The sequence below is a fragment of the Ambystoma mexicanum genome, chromosome 12, assembly GCF_040938575.1.
Source record: "Ambystoma mexicanum isolate Mex_15411 chromosome 12, UKY_AmexF1_1, whole genome shotgun sequence".
In the NCBI taxonomy this organism is placed as follows: Eukaryota; Metazoa; Chordata; class Amphibia; order Caudata; family Ambystomatidae; genus Ambystoma; species Ambystoma mexicanum.
This window is the reverse complement of record NC_090936.1, coordinates 496,273,341-496,295,266: the sequence shown is the minus strand read 5'-3', so window position 1 is coordinate 496,295,266 and position 21,926 is coordinate 496,273,341. Positions and strand designations below refer to the sequence as shown.

General features: G+C 44.4%; 1 protein-coding gene across 2 annotated transcripts in view; it reads right to left on the bottom strand.

Moving 5' to 3' along the window:
• The window catches only part of WDR91 (WD repeat domain 91), an 832,764-nt gene that overhangs the window by 725,053 nt on the left and 85,785 nt on the right, over nt 1-21,926 (bottom strand). The window contains exons 3-4 of one of the 2 annotated variants that reach the window (XM_069628780.1): nt 14,041-14,220; nt 13,474-13,681 (exon numbers count right to left, since the gene is read on the bottom strand). In XM_069628780.1, coding sequence (XP_069484881.1) covers nt 13,474-13,681; nt 14,041-14,220 — 388 coding nt within the window. The remainder of the gene's footprint in view (nt 1-13,473; nt 13,682-14,040; nt 14,221-21,926) is intronic. The other variant, XM_069628779.1, reaches the window with a different exon arrangement.

Sequence of the window (21,926 nt, the reverse complement as noted above, 5' to 3'; positions counted from 1 at the left end):
GGATGAAAAACAAACGGCCAGAAATGGTAGGTATGTTTGAATCAAACACCATTCAGGTGGGACAAGAGGAATCTAATTTGCTAATGCTGGTAGCTCGGCTATCAAAAGACATTTTAAATCTAACAGCAAGATTCGAAAACCAAAAAACGCCTCAGCCTAGCAAGTCTGAGAGACAAACTAGGGAATGATTCTTGGCTAAGCCCAAATCATGAGGCAAACATCCTAAATGAAGAGGTATTCTGCCCAAATGAAATTATCAATTTGCTAGAAGAGGGGACAAGAGGAGAGTAAAAATCTAGAAGCCAATCAATGGCTCCCCCGGAGACAGGGGGATGAAGACATGAAGAGTGGTCTAACCTCAGCTTCGACTGATGAAAGGATATACCAACAGGACTCCCAGGCCGAAGCAAGACATGGAGGGTCCCGAAATACCACAGATCTGGCCTATTTTCGAAACACTTTGATGGCAACACTTACCCTGTCACTGGCACCTTTTGGGAAACTATACGAAGCTCTTAATGACACGCTAAAAGACCAAACCACGCTTATAGCAATGGCTCAGTCTAAAATGAGCTACTTGGAAGGCTTTGTAGGAAAGGTACAGGAACGCCTGGATAAAGAAGCTGAATCATCTCAAGTATGGCAAAATCATCTATGTAATTTAGCAAGACATGAGGAGCTAGACAAGTCCACTCTGATGACAGCCGTACTAGAAGACTGTAAGTGGATGGAGAACAACTTTAAAGATTTACAAAATGCCAGGAGAAGTTTGAATAAGGATTTAATTGAGAACCCGGCTGGAGGTAGAAAAGATGGGAAAATGACCCACCTCCCAACCAAGATGGGAACCTAAAGGAAGGTCTTGATATACAACAAAAAGAGAGGCCGATAAATTATGCAGATGGGAACGTGTTCCCGATATTCTAAAGCTCAAAATCCCTATGGGGGCAACTTAGGTCTCAGGCTAAAGCCCCCAGACCAGATCTGAAAAAACATGAAAAAAAGGAGAGAAACGAAAATCGAATGGATCTCGGGCATTCCTGAGAAACCTGAGAACCCCTCCCCCCGCCATAAAACCATCAAATGAGAAACGGCAAAAAAAGGACAATCAAGAAGTAACTGCAGTAACTCACTAAAACTAAGCCGGTCAATCTTTGGACATAGTACAGACTCAGTTGGGAGCCAATCTACAAGGGGGAATGTTGGACTCTTGTTTAAGTGACTGTGTTGAAATTATTGAACAAGAAGAAGAGAAGAAGCAGCTGAGGAATGGAGGACAGTAAGCTCTACAGACTTGGCGGAAATTGATAGACAAGTCCTGCAGATCTCAAACAAAGGGGAGAATAAGCAACAGATAGAAGACCAACGGTTGAGGATAGAGATAACACATGATGAACAATTCCTCCTATTTAGGACTATGGGAGGAAAAGAGGTTAAACATCAAGAAAAAGAATAGGGTGGAACAAAAGGAGTAAATAAGGCAGGGTGACCTGAAAGATCTGGAGGGACGAAAAGGATACTCAGAGACTGACTATGACTAAGGGAGCCAGCAGGAGGCAAAATACGTCGCAAGTGGAGAGCCAAGTCTTCGACTTAAGGAGCTCGGAACAAAGGACCAAGAGGGATCCTAATCGGATCTATTTGGAGCGTCTAATAAATCAAAGGATGTCTTGTACCTAAATCGCAGGAACGTAATGGTCCTATTGCACCACATCCCAAAATTGAGAAAAATTACCACAGATGACATCCAAGTGGTACAATTACTAAACCCATCTGCGAAGGCTATACAGTCTTCCTTAACGAAGCTGGTAAGGGAGAATTGGGTCGGCGCTTTTCGTGTCTCCTAACATTGGTCAAAATGGGTAGAGCCCTGAAAGTAACTTCATCTAAAAACCTGTGCCCATATGTCAAAATGATAACCCTGGAAAGATATCCCCTAGGTCAGGTCTCTGCAACCTTTGGCTCTGCAGATGTTTTGAACTGCAACCCCCATCAGTCTTAACCAGCATAGTCAGTGGTGAGGGATCATGGGTGTTGTAGTCCAAAACATCTGCAGAGCCAAAGGTTGCAGATCCATGCCCTAGGTGGCATTAAAACTACCATAATCCTATGGAATGTGTACAGGAGCCCCAGTGTACCCTCGGATGCTGCTTTTGTGGACTCCATTACATCCCAGATTAAGAATGCTTTTATGGCAGGAGAGACCCCGCAAATAATTGTGTGTGGGGACCTGAATCTGCATTATTTGGACAACTTGGGGGTAGTAAAAGATGAAACCGCGCTGGGAGAAAAAGAGTTACGATGGCTGAACGAAATGGGCTCCAATGATATCTATGTTAAACGGCCAAACAATAGGCGATATGCCAGGGGCAAGGACCTGGAGAAATGCGACATTGAGTGCCTGTTTAGATTATTGCTTTGTGTCAGAGAACATCGCATCCTCCATTGTAAAATTTGAAATGAGGATGAAGCCAAGGGACCATGACCTGTTGGCCCTGAACTGGGAAATATCAGGAAGGAGGATGACTCAACATATGACCATCCCAGTCGAGCCAACAGGCGGGCGGAATGGGCTTAGAATTAAAGCATGGGAAATCCCAAAGATATCGACAAGTTTTGATGAATACTTGTCGACTCATCCTAGTGAAGTCGATTATGTTTGGATTTTGAGGGGCTATATGGAAAAACAGGGTGTGTCTAGAAGGCCCGAGTTCCACCCGATACATGCCACTAACAAGGAGGTGAGGATGGCAAAAAAGAATTGAGAGCTCACAGTAGGAAGCTAAAGAAATAAATCCAGTCAATGTACTTGCCCAAGTAAAAAAAAGGAAGCATCAATATCCTAACTAGTTGTTGGCATCTAAAGCCAAATGATCCCAGTTTGATGCAGAGCAAATGTTGAAAGCCATCTGTAAGACGAATACAAGAAATCTGTGGAGCCTGCTGAATAATGCCGGAGACTCTGGGCAGGCCCTCATGATTAGCTAGATCTGAGTCAAAATGGATAGGTTTGTATACCAAACTATTTGAGAAAAGGGTGTCTGATACTCAACATAAAGGCAGCAACCTGGGAGAGGGGGGAGTTGGGCAATTAACATTGAGCGAGATGATGTTAAATGATGATTGGAAGGCTGAGCACTTCAAGAGCAGCTGGCCCGGACGATCTGTCCAATCAAGAGTAAAGCATTGAAGCAGTGGTGGTACCGATCTTTAAGAAGGGAGATCGGGAGGATCCGCGGAACTACCAACTTATTGCCCTCCTTGACTCACTAGGGAAACTGTTTGCAACGATTTTGTTGGGCCTGCTAAAGCTCAAAACAATCGAGACAGGTTCATACATTTACATAGCATTGATGGATTTGGAGCAAGCGTTTGATGGGATGAGTAGGGACAAACTTTGGGACAAACAGACCAAAAGGAAATGCTGAAATATCTGGTGGAAGCGACTAGAGCCCTATACATGGACACCTCAATTCAAATAATTTCAGCCAAGATCCCCACGCTTAAGGCAGGGGTGTCCACTGGCCCCCTTTCTGTTTAACCAATACATAGCTGATCTAGTTGACTACCAGAAGCATGTTCAGGCCTTTTCACTGAAAGTCAATGGTGTACAAGTCCCCTGGGTTTTAGATGCAGACAACCTGGTTTTCATTGACCAAACCCAAATAGGCCTGCAGCAGAGACTGACTGCCTTTCAAGGGTATTTGGAGGCAAACGGTCTCTGGGTTAATGTTAAGAAATCCAAGATCTTGATTATGGCCCTGGCTCAAAGGAAACAAAGAGATGTTCACCAATGATATATAGGAGGGGAGCATCTAGAGAAGGTGGAAACAATGACATACTTGGGAGTAATGCTAAACAGAAAAGTGAATGATGAAGCTCATCTGGGAAAACTTTGTAGTAAGTCTAAACAACTTGCAGCACAAGGTAGAGCATTGCATAGGAAATACAGAACTTTCTCAATGCGCCCTCTAATCACCTTCTACAAACAGAAGGTGGTCCAAATTCTAACATATGGGGCTGAAAAAATGTTACGTTTGTCATGGAAAGTTTGGGCGCTCCTGGAGGAAAGTCTTAAGGCTTCCAAACTCATTGCCAGTGACATCTATGCAATTTGAGCTGGGGCTCCAGTCAATGGAGTCCATCGTAACTTGGAAAACAACATCGCTGTTCCGAGAATGTATGATGAATGATGACACTCTACCCCTAGAAATCCTAAGAGAGAAAGTTAAAAAAACAGGGGATGAATGCTTTAAGAACTGGGAGGAGAAGTGTGAGGCGATACTAAAGCATAATGATATTTCAACTGAAATGCTTATAGAAAATTCATTGAAAGCTAAAAAGAAACTGCAAAACTGGGACTGGATCAATACCCAAATATCAAGGAAGTCAAACAGATTGGAAGAACAGGTAATTGAACCAAATTCCCAGATATTTGCAGAAATTTCCTTCGGCTCATTTCTGAGATCTATTTATGAGAGCGCGCCTCAATAAACTACCTACTAGAGAGAACCAATTGAGGAGGAAACAGCTGGAGATTACAGAAGCTGCCCGTAGACAATGCAGAGAAGAGGGTTATTTAATTGTTATTCCATTTAATGATGGAAAGTAGTGCGTTCACAGAAGTAAGATGGTGCTACCCAGGAGGGTTTTTTGATCAATCAAAATCTCTGTCAACTGAGGAATGGTGGGAAATGTTTATGATGGGGGGCAGGGTTAGCCTGGTATTGGAAGGTATGAAGTTTATTGAAAAAGGTAATTGCGCTCTAGACCCAAGGAGATGTTCTTACTGGATGTATTTTTTCTTTTTTTTATTGACGCAGTTGTTTTATTGATGGAGTTGTTTTTTTAAGGAGTGAATGTAAAAGGTTTACTTGATGTAAATAAACCAAATACAATAAAAAATAAAAATACATATGAAAAGCCCCGACAGTGAAGTACAGCAGGCCAAAGTTAAGTTTGCCAGTGTGAAAATCCAATCACATAAATTAGTCCTGGCAGGGGAATACACCAGGCAAAATCAAGTCTGAAAGTAAAGTTGAACAAAGTGGAAAAGAACCTTGCAGGGGAGTACACCAGGTATCCTCCGGGGTTGGGACTTGTATACAAGTACTTTGTTGAACAATGAACTCTAAGGAGAATTCATAACCTTGGGTATTTGAGGTGCCTCAAAGAAGAAACCTGGGGAAAGGAGTAGTCACCTGCAACTGTGACCTTTATCCATTGGGAAGATTTGTGTTGGTGTTATACATTTCTTTTGAGTCTGAAAGTTTGGGCACTTACAAGGACAAAGACATTATCCTTCACATATTAGAGTTGTTTTGTAGAATATGAGGGCATGGATAGGATTTTGGACATAGGACATTTTGCTTTGGATCTTGACACTGGGCATACCATTAGTTTTGGTTGAGTGGGGATAGTGAGGCCTTTTCCAACCCCATTTTATTGTGAATAAAAGTTTATAGCTAAAACCATGAGCTCACTGTGTCCTCCTCTCATTCCTGGCTCGTCACAGACTCTAGTCTAGATTGAGAAATCACAGCATAAAAACATGGTTCTTAAACCCTGCAGCTGAGAGCCCAGCATTGCTACACATCATGTCTTGACCCAAGCAAAGGCCTGCATGATATGAGTAGTTCCTTCCAAATTCCATAATGCGTTCCTCCTAAATCACAAGGGTGCCATGTCCTTATGAATGGCAGCATAGGAGGAACCTGGAGGATGGAACGATGAATCGTGTGGCTTGTGAAAGGATCTTTGAGTAGTTGATATTTTAGGGTGTTCTACAATTTACAGAGATCATTCGGAATATCTGCCCTTAATTTTACTCTTATTTTGTTAAAGCCAGTTTTCTGCTATGACTCTCTAAAATATTCATCTAGTCCAAGCTCTTACTATGGAAAGTTCAAGTTGCATCTACATTTTAATATACGAGGAGCCCAATTCATACTGACACCATTTTGTTTTCCAGACTTAAGCAAATGTGTAACTGGTCTGGATATCGGGCCCTTTGTGATTGGCTGCATATTTAAGATGTTTCAATATGAGGACAGCACAGCATTTGCACCATTTTCCATTCATAAAGTTACAGTTCATAACTGGTAGCAAGTCTAGGTTGCCTTCATTTAATGGAACAACGGTTGCGTCAATGTACAATTTGCAGAATGTTATTTGCACGTTTGGATTTGGATTCAGTTCGTTTTTGGCATAATTTTCATGTATAAATGGGGGCATGTTTGACTTCTATTTTTCAGCATATGTTTTCTCTGCTTACATTTGTGGCAATGCTTATTTTGAGTCATTCTGTTTTGGACAGGTAGTATTTGAGTTTTTCGCATTATATTCTTTTCTATTGAGAATCACATTCAACCTATAGTAGAATTACTACCCCACACAATAACAGTACTTTGAGAAGCAGCTCCCACTTCATAAAACCCAATGTAGAGCTCTGTTAAATATGTAAGGGTGTGGAAGAAATGGCCTCCGTCATTCATCCACCCGATGTTGGTAGAATTGTTAAAGTGTGACTGTACCAGTTCTTCACGCCAGTAGGAATCCCCATTTTTTGCTTGCAGGCCTGTTGATAAAAAAAAGCAGACTACTTCAACATTTAGCAGGTGGATCAAACTAGCTATTGCCTTAGTATATAAGGTATCAGACAATGCACTCCCAGCTACTATTCAGGGTCACTCCAGAAGAGATAGCTCAAACTCATGGGAGGTCTTGAAAGTGAAAGTCTTAGGAGATATTTACAGAGGGGCCATATGGGCTTCATATCGCCCATATGGCCATATCGCCCTAGACACTGTATGATACAAACTGGGAGTATCTAAACCCACTCTTGATTCTGTGGATTTTCTTATATGGACAACAGATTTGCTCATTTAATTGCATTAAAGAATGGCTTTGGACACAGCATGATTGTTAGCGGACACTATTATTATGGTTTGGCAATATCCAATATTCCCTGCATTGCTTGTTATTCCCTTATTGAGTAGGACTGGGAGAAAGAAGGAGGGCTGGAAGGTAATCTAGACCACCAATCCGGAAACCTCCATACTCCAATTCCTATTCTTCCTCACTGCACTACTAGAGCCACTTCTGCCCACACAGGTAGGCTATAGAAGCCCTAACGTACCTAAAGGTGGATGAGGATTTGCCAACCAGCTTTATAGCTGTTTAAGGGGGAAGGGTCAACATTGCCAATATCTGAGAACTAGACACCTCATGGAGTAAAAGACTTCACCTGTGCAATAAATAACTCATCAACGTCTCTCAGATCCACCTCGCTTTCCTGCAAGTTCCCTCCTGTTAGCTACCATCATGAAAACATAAAATGAAGCACTTTGAAAAACACCATAACATCATGCATGTTCATTCAGAATTCGCATAAGGAATCATTGTAGGCTACGCCGACTCTCGCAGTTTATCACCTCTTCTGAAAGAAATACGCTATGCAGGCAGATTTGATTGCCAATTAATTCATACTAGGTAATTTTTCTTTACTAAATTTGGGGATTTGATGGAAGGTATATGGCCCACATGCATGTAAGTTATTACACTGGTTAAAAGTTATCAAGAGTGTGAGAGTCCCCCTACTGAGAATGAACATGGTTCATGCAACCTATTCTATGGAATTTCCTCCAATCGGGCAGGTCTACAACCGCGTTTAAGCTCACTGCACCCTTCACAGAGGAGAAATAACCATTTGCATATCATTCTGGTCCCACCCACAAGGACAGGCCAGCACTGAAATGCTAGGCAATTCTCCTCTGAACAAGAGTACCATCAGCAACCCAGACACGTGTTTCGGTCAAGATGAGCCCCCCAAAAGCACAGTAAGCAAGGATTCAAAGTTCTACAATGTTTGAATTTCACCTCAGATTTATTTTGGGTTTTGTTTGCCCTTATTTTGCGTTGTTTACATATTTTCATTTGAAATATTTAGCCATTAATCAGTTTTCCTTTTCAAAGAAAACGTTTTCGCCAGTCTTGAACAGCAGTCCTGCGCAAGCACCCCAACAAAACGCTTTATCTCCCACCTTCCCTTAATTACCCCTCTGTTTATCACCTTGATGTGCCCCAAGGCTTCACTCCTTTTCTACCGCCTCTCTGTGAAGAAACTTTCACGTATCCCCGATATCAATTTGAACCCCTTCCAAACCTATGATTGTGCCCATTTTAGCCTCTTCTATACCCTAGTTATTGATCCCCTTCATACTCCCCTTTTCGTTAAGGGGCACAGAGAGCAGAATCTGTATCTATCGCTTTTGAAGTCAGAGCTCTTACACGTCAGAGGTTATGGTGATTGGATATTTTAAAAGGTGAATGTGTTTTGGCGCACTATCTGGTGGGCAGACGTTTTCAAGCAAAATATGCAAAAGCTACAATAACATTTTATACATAGGTCATTTTGAAAGCTCGTCTAAGAGCAGTGTCCAGACTATTGCATTTGAAGATAAGGGCTTCAGAAATGCACAACGTACTCCAGTTAAGACTTTCTTAGTGAGGCATGCAAGGGTTTCTCAACATTTCCTTTTTAATTGCAAGGTATAGCTTGTACCAAAGAATCCTTTCCTCAACAAACATCGGGAAGAAAGGTATTTTTTTCCATGGGCAAGACCCGATGAACCAGATATAGCCAGAGAGATGACATGAGAGAGGAAGCAGAGTTATATCAACCGATACAGCGAGCTACAGGAGGGAAAAAGCAACAATAGAATGCAGAGATGGGAGATCCAGGGTGACAGAGAAACACACCGCAAAATGTGGCATCGCAACATTTAATGGTGAGAGGCAGAGCGTCAGAAAGTGAGAGACAGACAAAAACAAAGTAGCAAAGGGAAGGGGAGATGGAGCAAAAACATGGAGGTTGTCAAGCAGGTAGTGCCAGGCAGCAACAGTAGGCACAGGAGGCAGAGATGTGATGCTGGTAGAGTGAGGGACTTGATTTATGAAATCACCCGATGTAACTAGCTGACATCTGTAGTAACTCCTGAGTTTGTGCCCAAGTAAATGTCTAGGGAGGATAGCTCAGCGGCAACGTGCTCGCCTTGGAAGCAAGACGGCACAGAGAAACACAGGTTGGATCCCCAGGTCGGCGCTTAGAAAACTCTGTGTATTAGGCGAGTTATAAATAACCTATCATATTATATCAGAAGTATCATGAAGATGAAGCTGGGTAGTATGCATCTACAAAGTTCTTGTGTGGGGGAAAATGTTTTCCACAGATGCAATAAATTATTTAGAACCACTCTGGAATACAGCTGTTTTGTCACTTATTTTTTCGAACAAGTTTTTAATTTTAAGCTCACATTGGATGGTTGTCAGACACTTTTTACTATTTTGCGAAGGAGGGAAATCATTTTTACTCTCTTGAAATTGGATTTACTCTCTAATTCTACAAATTGGGAGTAACATATTCTCACTCCATAATTCTATATGGAGCACTGAGTAAAAGTATGACAAGCACATTAGGTTCCCATTTGGGGTGTATGCAGAATGGGGAAAGAGTTTCCCACAGGGTCAGGGGAAATGCTAGCCTTCTTAGCTGGTTACTATTACAGGGCCCCACTCTGAGTGCTCATGGAAAGGAGCAGCAGGAATGGGTGCCTGTGTATGAACCCTAAGGCACTAACAAGAAACAGTATTCACAAGACTGAAGCCTGTACGGGTCCAGCAGAAACTGAACAGTGACTGCCTCCTGAAACAGGAACCAGCATACTGTTAACTATATGGTACAAGGTACAATACTGAAACGCGACAAAGCAAGGGGGCAGAGATTGCCTGCTGGGAAACCTAGCAGCCAAACTCTGAACAAAGGAATTACACAAGCACAAGTGAGGACAAGAACAGTAACAGAAATATCAAGGGAAAGAGTAGGAAGTCAAAGTGAGCAAGGTTCAGGACAGAACAGGAAGAAAGAGAAAAAGCAAGAAGACAAGTATCTAAGTGCAAGGGTACAGGAGACTGTACTGCAGACTAGAAACTATGAACCAAGGAACAGCAGACTGAATTATAGACCAGAAAACTCAGGACTTCGATAACAAGGACTGAACTGGACACTGGTAACCAGGAACTGTAACTATGGACTGGAATAACAAGGGTAGGACTGCAGACAGATGACAAGGAAACTCAGGACTGGAATCTAGGAAGCTAAAGCCAGCTAACACGGACTATGGGCACAGAACAAGGAACTGCAGGCAGGGAACAAGATAATTGGTTGTTAAGAGCAAGGGGCTGCAGACAGGGAATAGAGGACTGCAAGCAGGGGAGCAGGACTGCTGTGCAGGAAGCACAGAGGTGCAGGGCAGAAGACAGGGGAGAGCAGGGCGAGAAGCAGGGCTGCAAGGCAGGGAGCATAAGGCACTGGAACAGGAGCAGGTTCTGGAAGCAACAGGACACAGCAGAAACCCAAGCATCAAAGCATAGTGGAGCTGGGAGCAAACTCAATGCAAGAGTCCTGTGCTCCTGCAGGCAGCTGACGAAATACTGACCTGCCCTGTGCTGGAGCATGCTCATTAACAGCACCTGGAGGAGCACACCTGAAGGTAATCTACCTCCTCCCTCTCTGGTCCTGGGAAAGTGACAGCAGCACTGATCTCCAAGGCTTCTGGGGATTGTAGTTCTAAGAGTGTTGCATAGGCATAGTCAGGAAATGAGAACTGCCACACGGTGCATTGTGAGGTATGTAGTTTGTGAAATTAAGCAATGAAGTAGCAAAGTCTTGCAAACGAAAAAGTAAAGGCTACATTATGAATAGGTATTGTCTGGGGAGGATTATCAAGATGAATGAGTCCCAAAATAGTCCATGATGGGTGCCAATTTGTGCTCCAGTGGCAAAGTCATGACAGAAGTTCTGTGACACTCTTAAAGCTCATCTCTCTTAAACCTAAGGGAGGCAAACCCTATTGGCCTGCAAAGTGAAGTTAAGGAACAAAGGTGGAACGCCCAAGAAAGCCTGAGTGGAAGGGTGCAGGCACCCCTTGATCCTGGGACTGAGTGCCAAGAGATGCAAGGAAGACCAGAAAAGAAAGATGCAGGAACCCCTTAAATCCAAGAATTGGAAAGCAGAGACAATAAGGGTGCACACAAGCCTTTAAGCCAGTGTGTGCGAGGTCAGGGAGATACCCTAAGAAAAAGGGGAATGAAAGGTGCAGGAAACCCTTTAAGCCCGAATATCTGCCAACGTCAAGGGACCCGAGGGCATAAGAAAACTGTTCCTTTAATAGGGTTTACAATTAAACGGTCCATTTGTTGTTTATGTTTTGTCCAACCTTTACTATAGTCGCAAAATAAATAATAGTTTGCACTGCACTTATGAATGGACCTGCTATCCAAAGAAATGGGATCAACAGGCTTAGGCCAAATAAGGCAAGGCCGGTGAGGGTACCGACCACCTACTTCCACCCTTGACAGATTTTCTGGGACTTCTCTTTCAGGTCTGGAGTGTGCCAGTCCAACAACAACCACCAACCCCCTGATTACCAGTAATCGGTTTCCTCAACAGCGACACCGCCAATAACAGTGACCTAGATTGAGAACTTCGGGTCTGGTTTGGACCAAGACGGCTTACTACCACCAAAAGGCTGGGCCATATGCAAAAGAAATCGCAGACCAGGTGGCTGACTCAATGGTCCGACCCAAGACTCAGAGGCAGCCACATTTTTTCCTCACAGGGGATAACACTCTTAGGATCATCTGAAGCAATCAGCATCAAGACACAGATGCCAGTAGTGATGGAGCACAGCCAACCTGCAGTAAGGAAGCTGAAATCGATGAAGACAGTGATTCAATGTTTCCCCTCTCCTTAAATGTTAGCATTTTGTACATTCAGGGAACTGCTGCAATTGTTGACACTATCCCTTTTAAAGGAACAGAGGTCATAGTACCAAAGGTGAAAAAGTAGCATATAAGTCATTTTTGGGACCCAGCTCAACATCAGAGGCACATTTCTTTCTATTCAACTGGCAGCACAAGTCTGTGCCGACTTCAGAGACATAGTAAACTTTCCAGTCGTAATGGTTTCCTTGCAGCACGAGCCAGCAGCGCTCATGACATGGAACCTGCAGCAAATTCAAAAATGCTCTTCCAATCCAATGATATCATTACTTCCTTTCTGGCAGTGGTCCCCCATGTGACCAGGGCACGGCATTCGCTACCTGATCCTGACCCTAGGTGACGGCAATAAGCAGGAGGAAGCATGGAAGCCGAAAGTCTAGCAGCATGAGGAAGAGAACATCCGGCAGATGCCATCGGAGGGCTGCGAGCAGAACGGAAAAATGCCAAGTAAGAGCGGTGACTCTGCGCTGGAGCAAAGGGAACACCGGGGCGTATTGGTGAACACACTGCATTTTAAATGTTAAACAGCCCAACCGTATAAAGAAAGGAAGCTATTTGTTTATACTGAAAGTGAGGGAAAAAGTGCATTTTCAAAAGGGAATCTTTGAAGCGTACCCGTTATTTTCAAGAACTGAGGGAGACACCTTCTGGATTAAGGAGCACTATCCTTGAAAGACTTGTTGTTGCAGTTATTTAATCCTTTTCCTATTTGAACACTTTTGAAACACTTAAGGCCAAAGACATTATCCTTTTCACCTTAAGATTTATTTCCATAGAATGTGAGGCTCAGAATAGTACTTTGGACAAAGGACTGTTTTGTTTTGGACATTCTGCATCTGATAGATCCTTAGTTTTGAGTTTAGGTAGGGAAACACCTCTAGTGCAGGACAGCCAGGCATTTTCCCAACCCCTTTTTATTTATCAATAAAAGTCTTTAGCCAAAACCATGTCCAACTTGTGTCAGAGTTTCATTCCAGGCTCCTCACAGCTCCCAGTCACTAAATGACCCTGCAAACCGCAAACACAGGCTCCAGTATGCATGCACACAGAAAGGGACTGCACCAGTGAAGGAAATCAGAATTCAAAGTAGCAGACCAGCCCTTTAAAGGAGGGTTTAGATGGCTATATAAGCCCAGAGTCCCAGTCAGGTAAGCTGGGTGGTAGGAGAAAGAGTTAGCGGAGCAAGTTGGAGAGCAAAGGAAGGATTTGGTAGCAGGTGGACAGTGAGGAATGAGTTAGGAAGAGGTTGGAAAAGGAAGAAGGAGTTAAAAGACAATAGGAGATAAATAACCTGGAAGAGGTTGGGTTTAGAAAGTCCTGAGCAGCCCACTAATCTGTTGCTGTGATTTACTGAGAGACTTTCATCCAACAACTAAATGTCCTCAGAGGGAGAACTCTTGCAAAACTGAAGTCATGAATCACTGATCCCTCTGCTAACTCTTAACAGTGAGGTGAATTCATCCAGGGAGGGGTCTAGGTCTGGGTAAAACAATAACAGTTAACTGTACTAGACGGTAGGAGTTATTTTTTTCATAAACACAATGCATCCTTTGAAGTAAGTAGAAATAAAAAAGGACAGACCCTAATAGTAACTTTTTGGTTTGGCTTCTTGCAGAAGCAGTGAAAGGATATGCATACACTGAAACAGGACACTCAGAAAATTGTGTAGTGACACCAGAAAGGTATCTGCCCACTGTCTGGAGAAATATGGAGCAAATGTAGGATTGGATTCTGGCGCTTGGAGAAAAGGCAGCAAGAACCAGTCCTTCCACTCAGGCTGGTTCTGAAGCTCTGAGGCCTGCTTCTGAAAGAACTCCTGGGCCTTATCAATCCGGTTTGTCTGAAATATAAGAAAACATGTTTTACATCCTTGCCCATCATTAGAGATGTATTCTTAGAGAAGATTTATCAAATATTAGTATTCCACCCCACCTTCCCAAGACTCCTTTATAGTATCTTATGGTTAAGAGTTTTGAATGCCACTGGATAGCCTAAATAAAAAAGGGCTGCAAAAAAAAGTACATACTCAGCCCATTAAGCAGATAAACATCGCTTACAGTGGAACTGGGCTTGAGCATCTTTTTTAATGCTACAGTTAAATGTCTTCTCACCAGGTCCTGGCAATATGCTAACTTGTCTGATTCTACAACCTGTTAACCGGCAAGCCTGCCTCCAGAGCAAGAGGTGCAGAGCACAAACCTGAATGGTGTAGACTAGGTAGTAGCGATATAGGCTGGTCTTTAGTTTGCTGACTGTGGGTCGGTAGACATCCTCAAGCCGGCTGAAAAGACGTCGGTCAAGGTAAACCCAGTATTCCCGAAGTCCACCAAGATCAAAGTTCTGGATGAATTGCTGCAGTTGTTCCACAATCTTATCAACCTGAGAAAGAAAGAAAATACATGAGTCTGAAAACATAATTCTGATAGAATTATGGGTATGATTAATAGTAAAGAATTCTGTAAAATGCCACAATTCATGCACAAGATAGGATTCCAATTTAGCAACAGCATGCATATTATACGTTATGATGGCAACTAGAAAGGACAACACATTAAAACAAGGTTTGTGTCCCTGCATTTGAGGCACGTAGACCTGGTCGACCAAGTTTAAGCAAATGTCGCACAAATAGCGACACTGAGGGGTTTTATTCACTTGTCCAGATTGTTGTCAGGCAGTCAAGGAAACCAGCCCTATATGGTCAAAATAGATTGCAAAAATGAAAGGCATTTCCCTAGTGAGCCCTGTTGCTTGGTCAGCTCAGAATCTGCCAGAATAAGACTAGTGTGGAATGGTTCATGGGACTTCAACTGGGAAAACACAACCCAACCCAAAGCCCGGGAACAGACCTGTTAAGTTTGAAGGTGGCCAGTAACTGGATGGCCACCAAAATGTTTGAATGGATGCATTCCTAAGATTAGAGGTTGCTTCGCAATCAGCTTCAATTAACTGATAAATCGGAAGGGTCTTCACCATTATCTTGTTCACTGATGGGATGAATCTGTGAAGCAAAGAGGATGCCTCAAATGTGATGTAGGGATCAGACAGACAGCCAAAAGTATTTGGAGAAGGTTTATTAAGGTAGGTAACAATCTTAAGGCCACCTTGTTGAGAATTCCTCAGCCAAAGACCAATTGTCTCTGCACATCTTCCACCAAACATTGCATTCTCTCCATAGTACCTCATTTCTTTGGAGTTACACTCTATGACATAGTTGAAGAAGGGTGAACACAGCACTTGCAGATAGCAGAACACCTCTTTCTCCTCCTTCACAAAACATGACAGACCAAATTTCAATATATTTCATAGTCTTTCAATTTCACTGGTGCCCTCTACTCCCTTTCAGCATGCTTCATCCTCCCCCTTCTAAACAGATTCAACCCTCCCGAGTGTTAATTTGAGCAACCTTAAGCAACCTTGGGTCTTCCTCTTCTTTGGCATGGGGTTAGATTCACTTAGACCTGCCCTGGGATCGGCAACCCCTACATTTCCAGAGGCCTCCCGACCAACAAATCGTCAGCCTATTGCTACTGCCCCTGGTTAAATCCCCATGAACCTGTACCATGTTTCTGAATCTTTACTCAGAATACATGCTTTGAAAATTTGAGTTACACTTCCCTACTTTGAAAACCCCATCCTATATTGTCTATGTCACCAAACCTAAACACTCTCTTAGTAAGCTTTGTTCCTCTGTCACATGCAGACTTATTACTTTCCATCACCTACTCTATATCCTTGCCCTGTTTGGAGGCTGCTCTCTTTCTTTTCTTTAGTGACCTGGCATGGGTTCAGCTTGACGTTTGCCTCCCTCCCACTCATTAGCCAGAAGGGCCCCACTTTCATAATCCTGTTGGGTGAGGTGTGAATGCTCCAGAATACATTCTCATGATAGGGCATGACATTCAAACCACTGGCTATTGCCTGCTGGACAGATTCACTGACAACTATTCAGCATTCAACCATGCCATTGGTCGCTGGGTGGTACACAGCAGGGTGACGCCACTCGATCCCCCTATCTGTCATGGCAGCATTCCTGGATTTCTTTACATGCGAACTGGGTCCATTGTCGCTGGTTACTATCTCTGGATACCCTTCGCCTTTGAGCACTCCCTCAAAGTACTCAGTTACTGTACGTCCGATGACCAATTCAACTATGGTCACTTCGAGCCATTTAGAAAAGTGCCACATAATGGTGAGGATATATTTCTTTTCTCCTCACCAAGATCTGGTAAAACCTCATGATGTCAATTTCCTGCCATTGCTAAATCCCTTGAATAATGGAAATGAGATTGAGAGGCTGCCTCTCAGTTCAGATGCTCTTATCAAAGATAAGTCATGCCCAACAATCCAGAACAGCCCATTCTATGTGTATGTCTAAGGCAGGCAACCAATAAGTATATATTTCTTTCCATTTGGTGACTGTGATCCATGGTATTCCTGAGGCTCCATTTGTAAGACTCCTCAAGCTCAACAATGGGTTCATCATCTGCCCTCTAACTACTATTCCTTTCAGGATCAAAACCATTCCTCATACCCCAATATCCCCACATGCTCTCAAGGCCTCCTGACCTCTGTACAAATGACCCTGGTCATCATGGGGGTGGTGCGAGGTGTGCCATTAGTCCAGGAGGACAAACCCGCCCCGTACACACAAAAAGCCACAAAAAGTGTAGGTCACTTGAAACCCAGAGACAGAGTGGCCGTTGGCTACCAAGTAGGCAGAGTCTTTTTGGAGGAGTGGGGGGTTGAGGGGAGGGATTGGGGGTGAGGGGTGGTAGGAAGGGCAATGTGGACTCAGACATCAGTTAAACTAGGTGAAGCCCCACATGTGGATATTTCTAGTTTCATTTTGGTGTGAAAAATAAGCCTACCGTGAAATTTTACTTGGTTTCATGTCTTTTGTTGTCCCACTTTGCTACATGGGCATCATTACACATTTTTGCCAAACCCTATAGTCTGGATTACTTAGTAGGTAATTACTAAAAAGCCTATAGTCCCCTTTTTCCTGGCCAACCTTCCAGTGTCCATTCCATTACCTTGTCCAGGGTTTGATCTTGGTCAAGGTATACTGAACCTCCTGGGTGGTCCACTGAGCCACTGGCTAGTGAGAATGAACTCTTGGTGAGTAAGACCTGGTGTGTTGTGTGCATGTGGAAAATTGAGAGGGCGGTGACATTTTATTCTTGGCTAGTAGCTTGCAACGTAAATGTATTCCCACTGCCTTTGACAACCTGTTAAAACCTCTCAGGACCTTTAATTAGTGTGAAATCTGCATCCAACCAAAAACTGAACAGTTGCGGTTTTGTGATCCGTGAACATTTCTTTTTCAAAATAATGCCAATGCTTCTGTCATGTATGCGAGTTTCATTATGTGGTTGGACGCTGCTGCATTTGCACCCACAGAAAAGATAAGTCTGTCAACTGTTACAATTTCTATTAATCACCACATTTCACAGTTTAGACTATTTAAAAATATGTAGGTGTCAATTTGAATTTAGATATACGTTCACACGAAAAGGGCATACATTCAAACCTATTTGACACCTTAAAATGGAGTTAGAATGTTACAAATGCATTACAGCAAGTGTTAGGATAGTAAGGTGATATAAAAATATTTTAAAAAGTGGAAAAGGTAGTGGTTCTACCGAATCGGTTTATAAAAATACACCTGGACAACTATAAATAGAGTTTAAATTCTAGATTGGTGGATTGCTGGCCTGAAATGCTTGAAATCATAAAGAAACAACCATAAAATATATAACGATTTAACGGGATGAATACATGCACATATTTTTGTGAAGACTAAATAAACATACACCTTGAGAAAGCACCAGAAGAGGTGCAAAACACATAGGATTGGATTATTTTTTCACAACTGCTTGTAAAAAGAATTGCTTTGATTTGCCTGTTCATGACTTCTGCCAGAAGGATTGAAATACAAAATAACAGGCTTTCAGGAAGACTTTAAAACGTCTGAATGTAAACCAGTTTGATGTGGTGCTAAGTGGACAACATAACCTGAAGAGTAGGCCGAATGTTTATGATTGTGGCCTCTCTAGTTGCGAAATCTTATTGGCTTATTACACGCTCTCTCTGTTTGTAACAGATTATTTTCTACTGTTAAATCATCCATTCAAATCGGACGACTGTTATTGGTAGTTTTATACACAGTCGACCAATGATGTAAAAACCATAAAAACATAACCAAAACTATAACTAAACTTCTGGCTAAAAGACCCCAACCATATAAACAGCAAAAGATGATGGTCTTCCCATACAGCCTTCAACCTGAGGCTGGTAGATTTGCTCCCCCTGGTTGCCTGCAAATCCCTTGCTACCAAATTGTCCTCCCTCCCCCACCATCTATCCCCCCGTTCATTTGTACCTTTGCTTTCCTCACGTGTCCCCCCCCCCCCATGACTTGTAAAAACGCTCTGTTGCTTCCCGAATATAGATCCATGCTCAATAAATACCGTAATAATAACTGTCAGGCAGGGAACAATTATACCTCACTTTCTCTGGCCCTACCTGTAGAGAAATCCATACGCCAGATGGTATTTATAGATAAATTGGTTGGACAATTCTACACTCTTCTATTAATGTGATCACATCACTAAGCAACTCATTTTTAATTAACTAAAACTACCTAAAGTTCTGTCTGTGAGAATCCTGCAAAGTACGTGGAACATGAGCACTTGAAGCATATCGCAACTGATACTTTAGATTTCTAGACCTGTGCACCCCTAAACCAGTCGAACGCCTAGAGACACATATGTCAAGCAGAACTGAGCGCTGGCACGTACCTGTACGTGGGGTCCATTGGGCAGGAGTCATCACGTTGTCCTCCGCAGTCCAAAAAAAGATGTAATACCAACAAACCCACTCTACAACTGCGAACCAGATGAGCAACCATTTGGAGGCAGGGTGTAGACAGGTCTTCCTGCACAACGAAAGGGGCCCCAGATTAACGTGATTCGGGAACAGAGCAAGGCACTAGAGTGGGGCACCACAATGGTAATGTTATTCAAGGCGAGGAACAAGGCAAGGTAACAACAGGCTCAAAGAACAGAGAAGAGAAACAAACCAGAGAAGATCAGGAGTGAAGAAGGATAAGGAAAGGCAAGAGACCAGGACAAGAGAAGCACCACAGAATGGGTGAACAGAGAGCAGAATTAATGGTAAAAGGACGAACAATGAGACGCACTGGAACATAGCGCTACTGCCCTTTTATGCCTCCGTGTGTTAACGAGGTTGTTTGGGTCTTTTTACCAGGTAACGCCGTCCCGGCATGTGTGCTAGGCCCACGGAAGGACGTTGCATCCCTAGGAAAAAAGGAACAACATGGTGGCACCGTAGTCATGAGTACTGATGTCACCGCTGCAAGCCAAGGAGCAATACTTGCAGGGCTGGGCGCCAGAAGGTAAGCACAGTGCCGAAGAACATCTGCGGGAACGAGAGGGGAGCCGGCGTGTGACAACATAGCACCAAGTCATTTTCAGGCCAACAAATACAGAAGTCTCCATGGTTCAATAATGAAACAACTGGGGGCGTGGCCAACGGACGTGGCATGAAGACGTGAGCTCTCGGTGCTCCTGAGGCCGGCAGCCGTATCCTGCAATATCCTACCGAAAAACTAAACCTCCATGTGGAGAGAAAGGTCTTTCCGAGTGTCGGAACATAACGTCTTTCGCACCCAGTGGTTCGAGTGTGCAACTGACAGCCAGTTCCAGAGAAATAAGCCGCCAAAGAGTTGGAGCGACGGCGACTTGGAAGACTCCAAGATGGCCGCCGGGCGCTGCTGAGCGCGAACCCAGGGACGCTGTAAATACTGATCCCCCGGGGAAGAGGTGCTGCGGAGAGAGGATCGCCGCTGCGGAGGGAGGAGACTGCCCTTCCTCCCCTTACGCGGACCAGCTTATCGCCGGAGGGCGGGTGACCGGGAAACGGACCGACAGAGAGGAGACCCGTGCCGGACTCCCCGCCCCCCCGACCTTCCGAGTGGAAGCGGGCGCTCCGTACACCGTTGAGCGCCCGCCAGCCTGCTGCTTACCTGCCGCTCTGCCGACCTGTGCCGGGGGGAAGAAGCCGCGGGACCCGGTAAGGAGAGGCGGGGGCGGGCCCTGAATCCAGTCCATCTGCCCGGGATGCGCTGCCGAGGAGGAACGCCCGCAGCACCCGCGGTCCCCTCTCGATGCGGGCTGCCCCCCCCGCCTGGGATGGCATGTCAGCCTGAGTGATTTCCGGGCGAGGGCTCCGCGATCCGAGAACTGAACTGGGATCCGTCCACTTTCCCCGACGTGGGCGCTAAAATCATATGAGCCCAGCCCACAAGCTCTCCCATCCCGGGCTAATACGATTGCGGCCTATCTCCTACTGCTCAAGAGCCCGAGTGAGTGCTACAGCAACAATCACGCAGGGGTAGGAAAGTCAATCACGGTGGCGGGAACCGGGAGCTCCATGCAATAAAAGCGGGAGGGCGGAGAACGTCTCCCCACACCCTGAAGACCACAGAAACTGTGCGCTATACCCTGGGCACACGCAGGACACTTTTGCAGCTCTGAGAAGGGACACCACCATAAAGCAGGCTAGATGCATAGTCACTGACACGGATTGCAGTAAAGAGAATAATCATCTCCTGTCAAGTAGGCAAAGAAACCACAGTGCTCCAAGCAGTGAAGAAAAGGGCATCCCATAACATTAATGACAATCAGGAAGAGCCTGGAAACCATACTTGCTTTTAACAACACAGGAACAACGGATCATTTGCCTGAGCCGCGCACGCCCAGAGTACGCTGTGCTGGCCTGAACAACTAAGCCAGTTTACCTCCGTGGCGTAACGGTCAGTTCCTCCCAACCGCAGAACGTGCTTTTCCTCGTAATATAAAGCCTGCTTCGCAAGATGGGAAAGGACAGGCCGAGGAAAACCTCCACGCAAAGCAGGATAGAACAGTATGCAACCACCCCGCTGTCCCGCTCACCAGAGAGACCAGCACCAGCTGAATCTGGTATTATGGAAGAAGACATCTCCCTCAGGGATGTGATGGGTGCTATTGCCAGCTCCAGGACATCCATGGAAAAGAAAATGGACGCCATAGGGGCTGAGGTATCCCTGTTGAGGCATGACTTGCAGAAGGTGACTGCACGCACTGGAGAGGCGGAAGCACGCATATCGGAGACCGAAGACAATCTGCAAGGAGTTAACCGCCAGATAACCGGCATGTTACAACGTATAAAGTCCCTGGAGGGAAGAGTAGATGAAGGGGAAGGTCGATCACGGCGCAATAACGTCCGCATCCGAGGCCTTCCCGAAAAGGCGGAAGGAGAATGCATGGAGCTGTTCCTTGAAAGATGGCTATTGGATATATATGATGCTGAATCCTTCTCCAAATTCTTTTCTATCGAAAGAGCCCATCGCATCCCAACGGGCAGGATCACCCCGGGTGCACCACCGCGTGCAGTCATAGCAAGGCTTCTGAATTATAGAGACAGGGATGCCATACTACAAATGGCGAGAACGAAAGGGTCCATCACCTTCAATGGCTCAAAAATCTCCTTCTTCCCGGACTTCACGAGGGAGGTCCAAAAAGCGCGCCAATCCTTTGACCCACTTAAAAAATGCCTCCAATCGTGTGGAATCAAATATGGCCTGATTTGCCCTGCTCAACTTAAAATATATTACAAGGGCACGACAGTACACTTCACGAATCCCAAGGAAGCATGGGATTTGACAGAAAAGCACATTGAGGGTGACTGGAGCGGAAGGAAGAAGATTGGAAACGACCGTAATAGGCCACATCCAGAAAGACCACCAGACAACGGCTCACCACAGCGACAGGTGGATGCGGCACAACAAGGAAATGCATGATGAAAAATGGCAATGGATAAAACAAATGTAATCACGGGACACGGAAGAAAGCGAACCCAGACAAAATGTGTCTCACATGGCAGGAAGAAAGTAATGGCTGATACCGTCCCGCCCCCTCTTTGGCAAGAAACGTACACATAACGATAGGCAAAGTTCTAGATTGCCTAGATAAACTGTTTAAGTAAAGTTTGAATTGTTAAAAGGGAGACAGATGCTTTGGTTG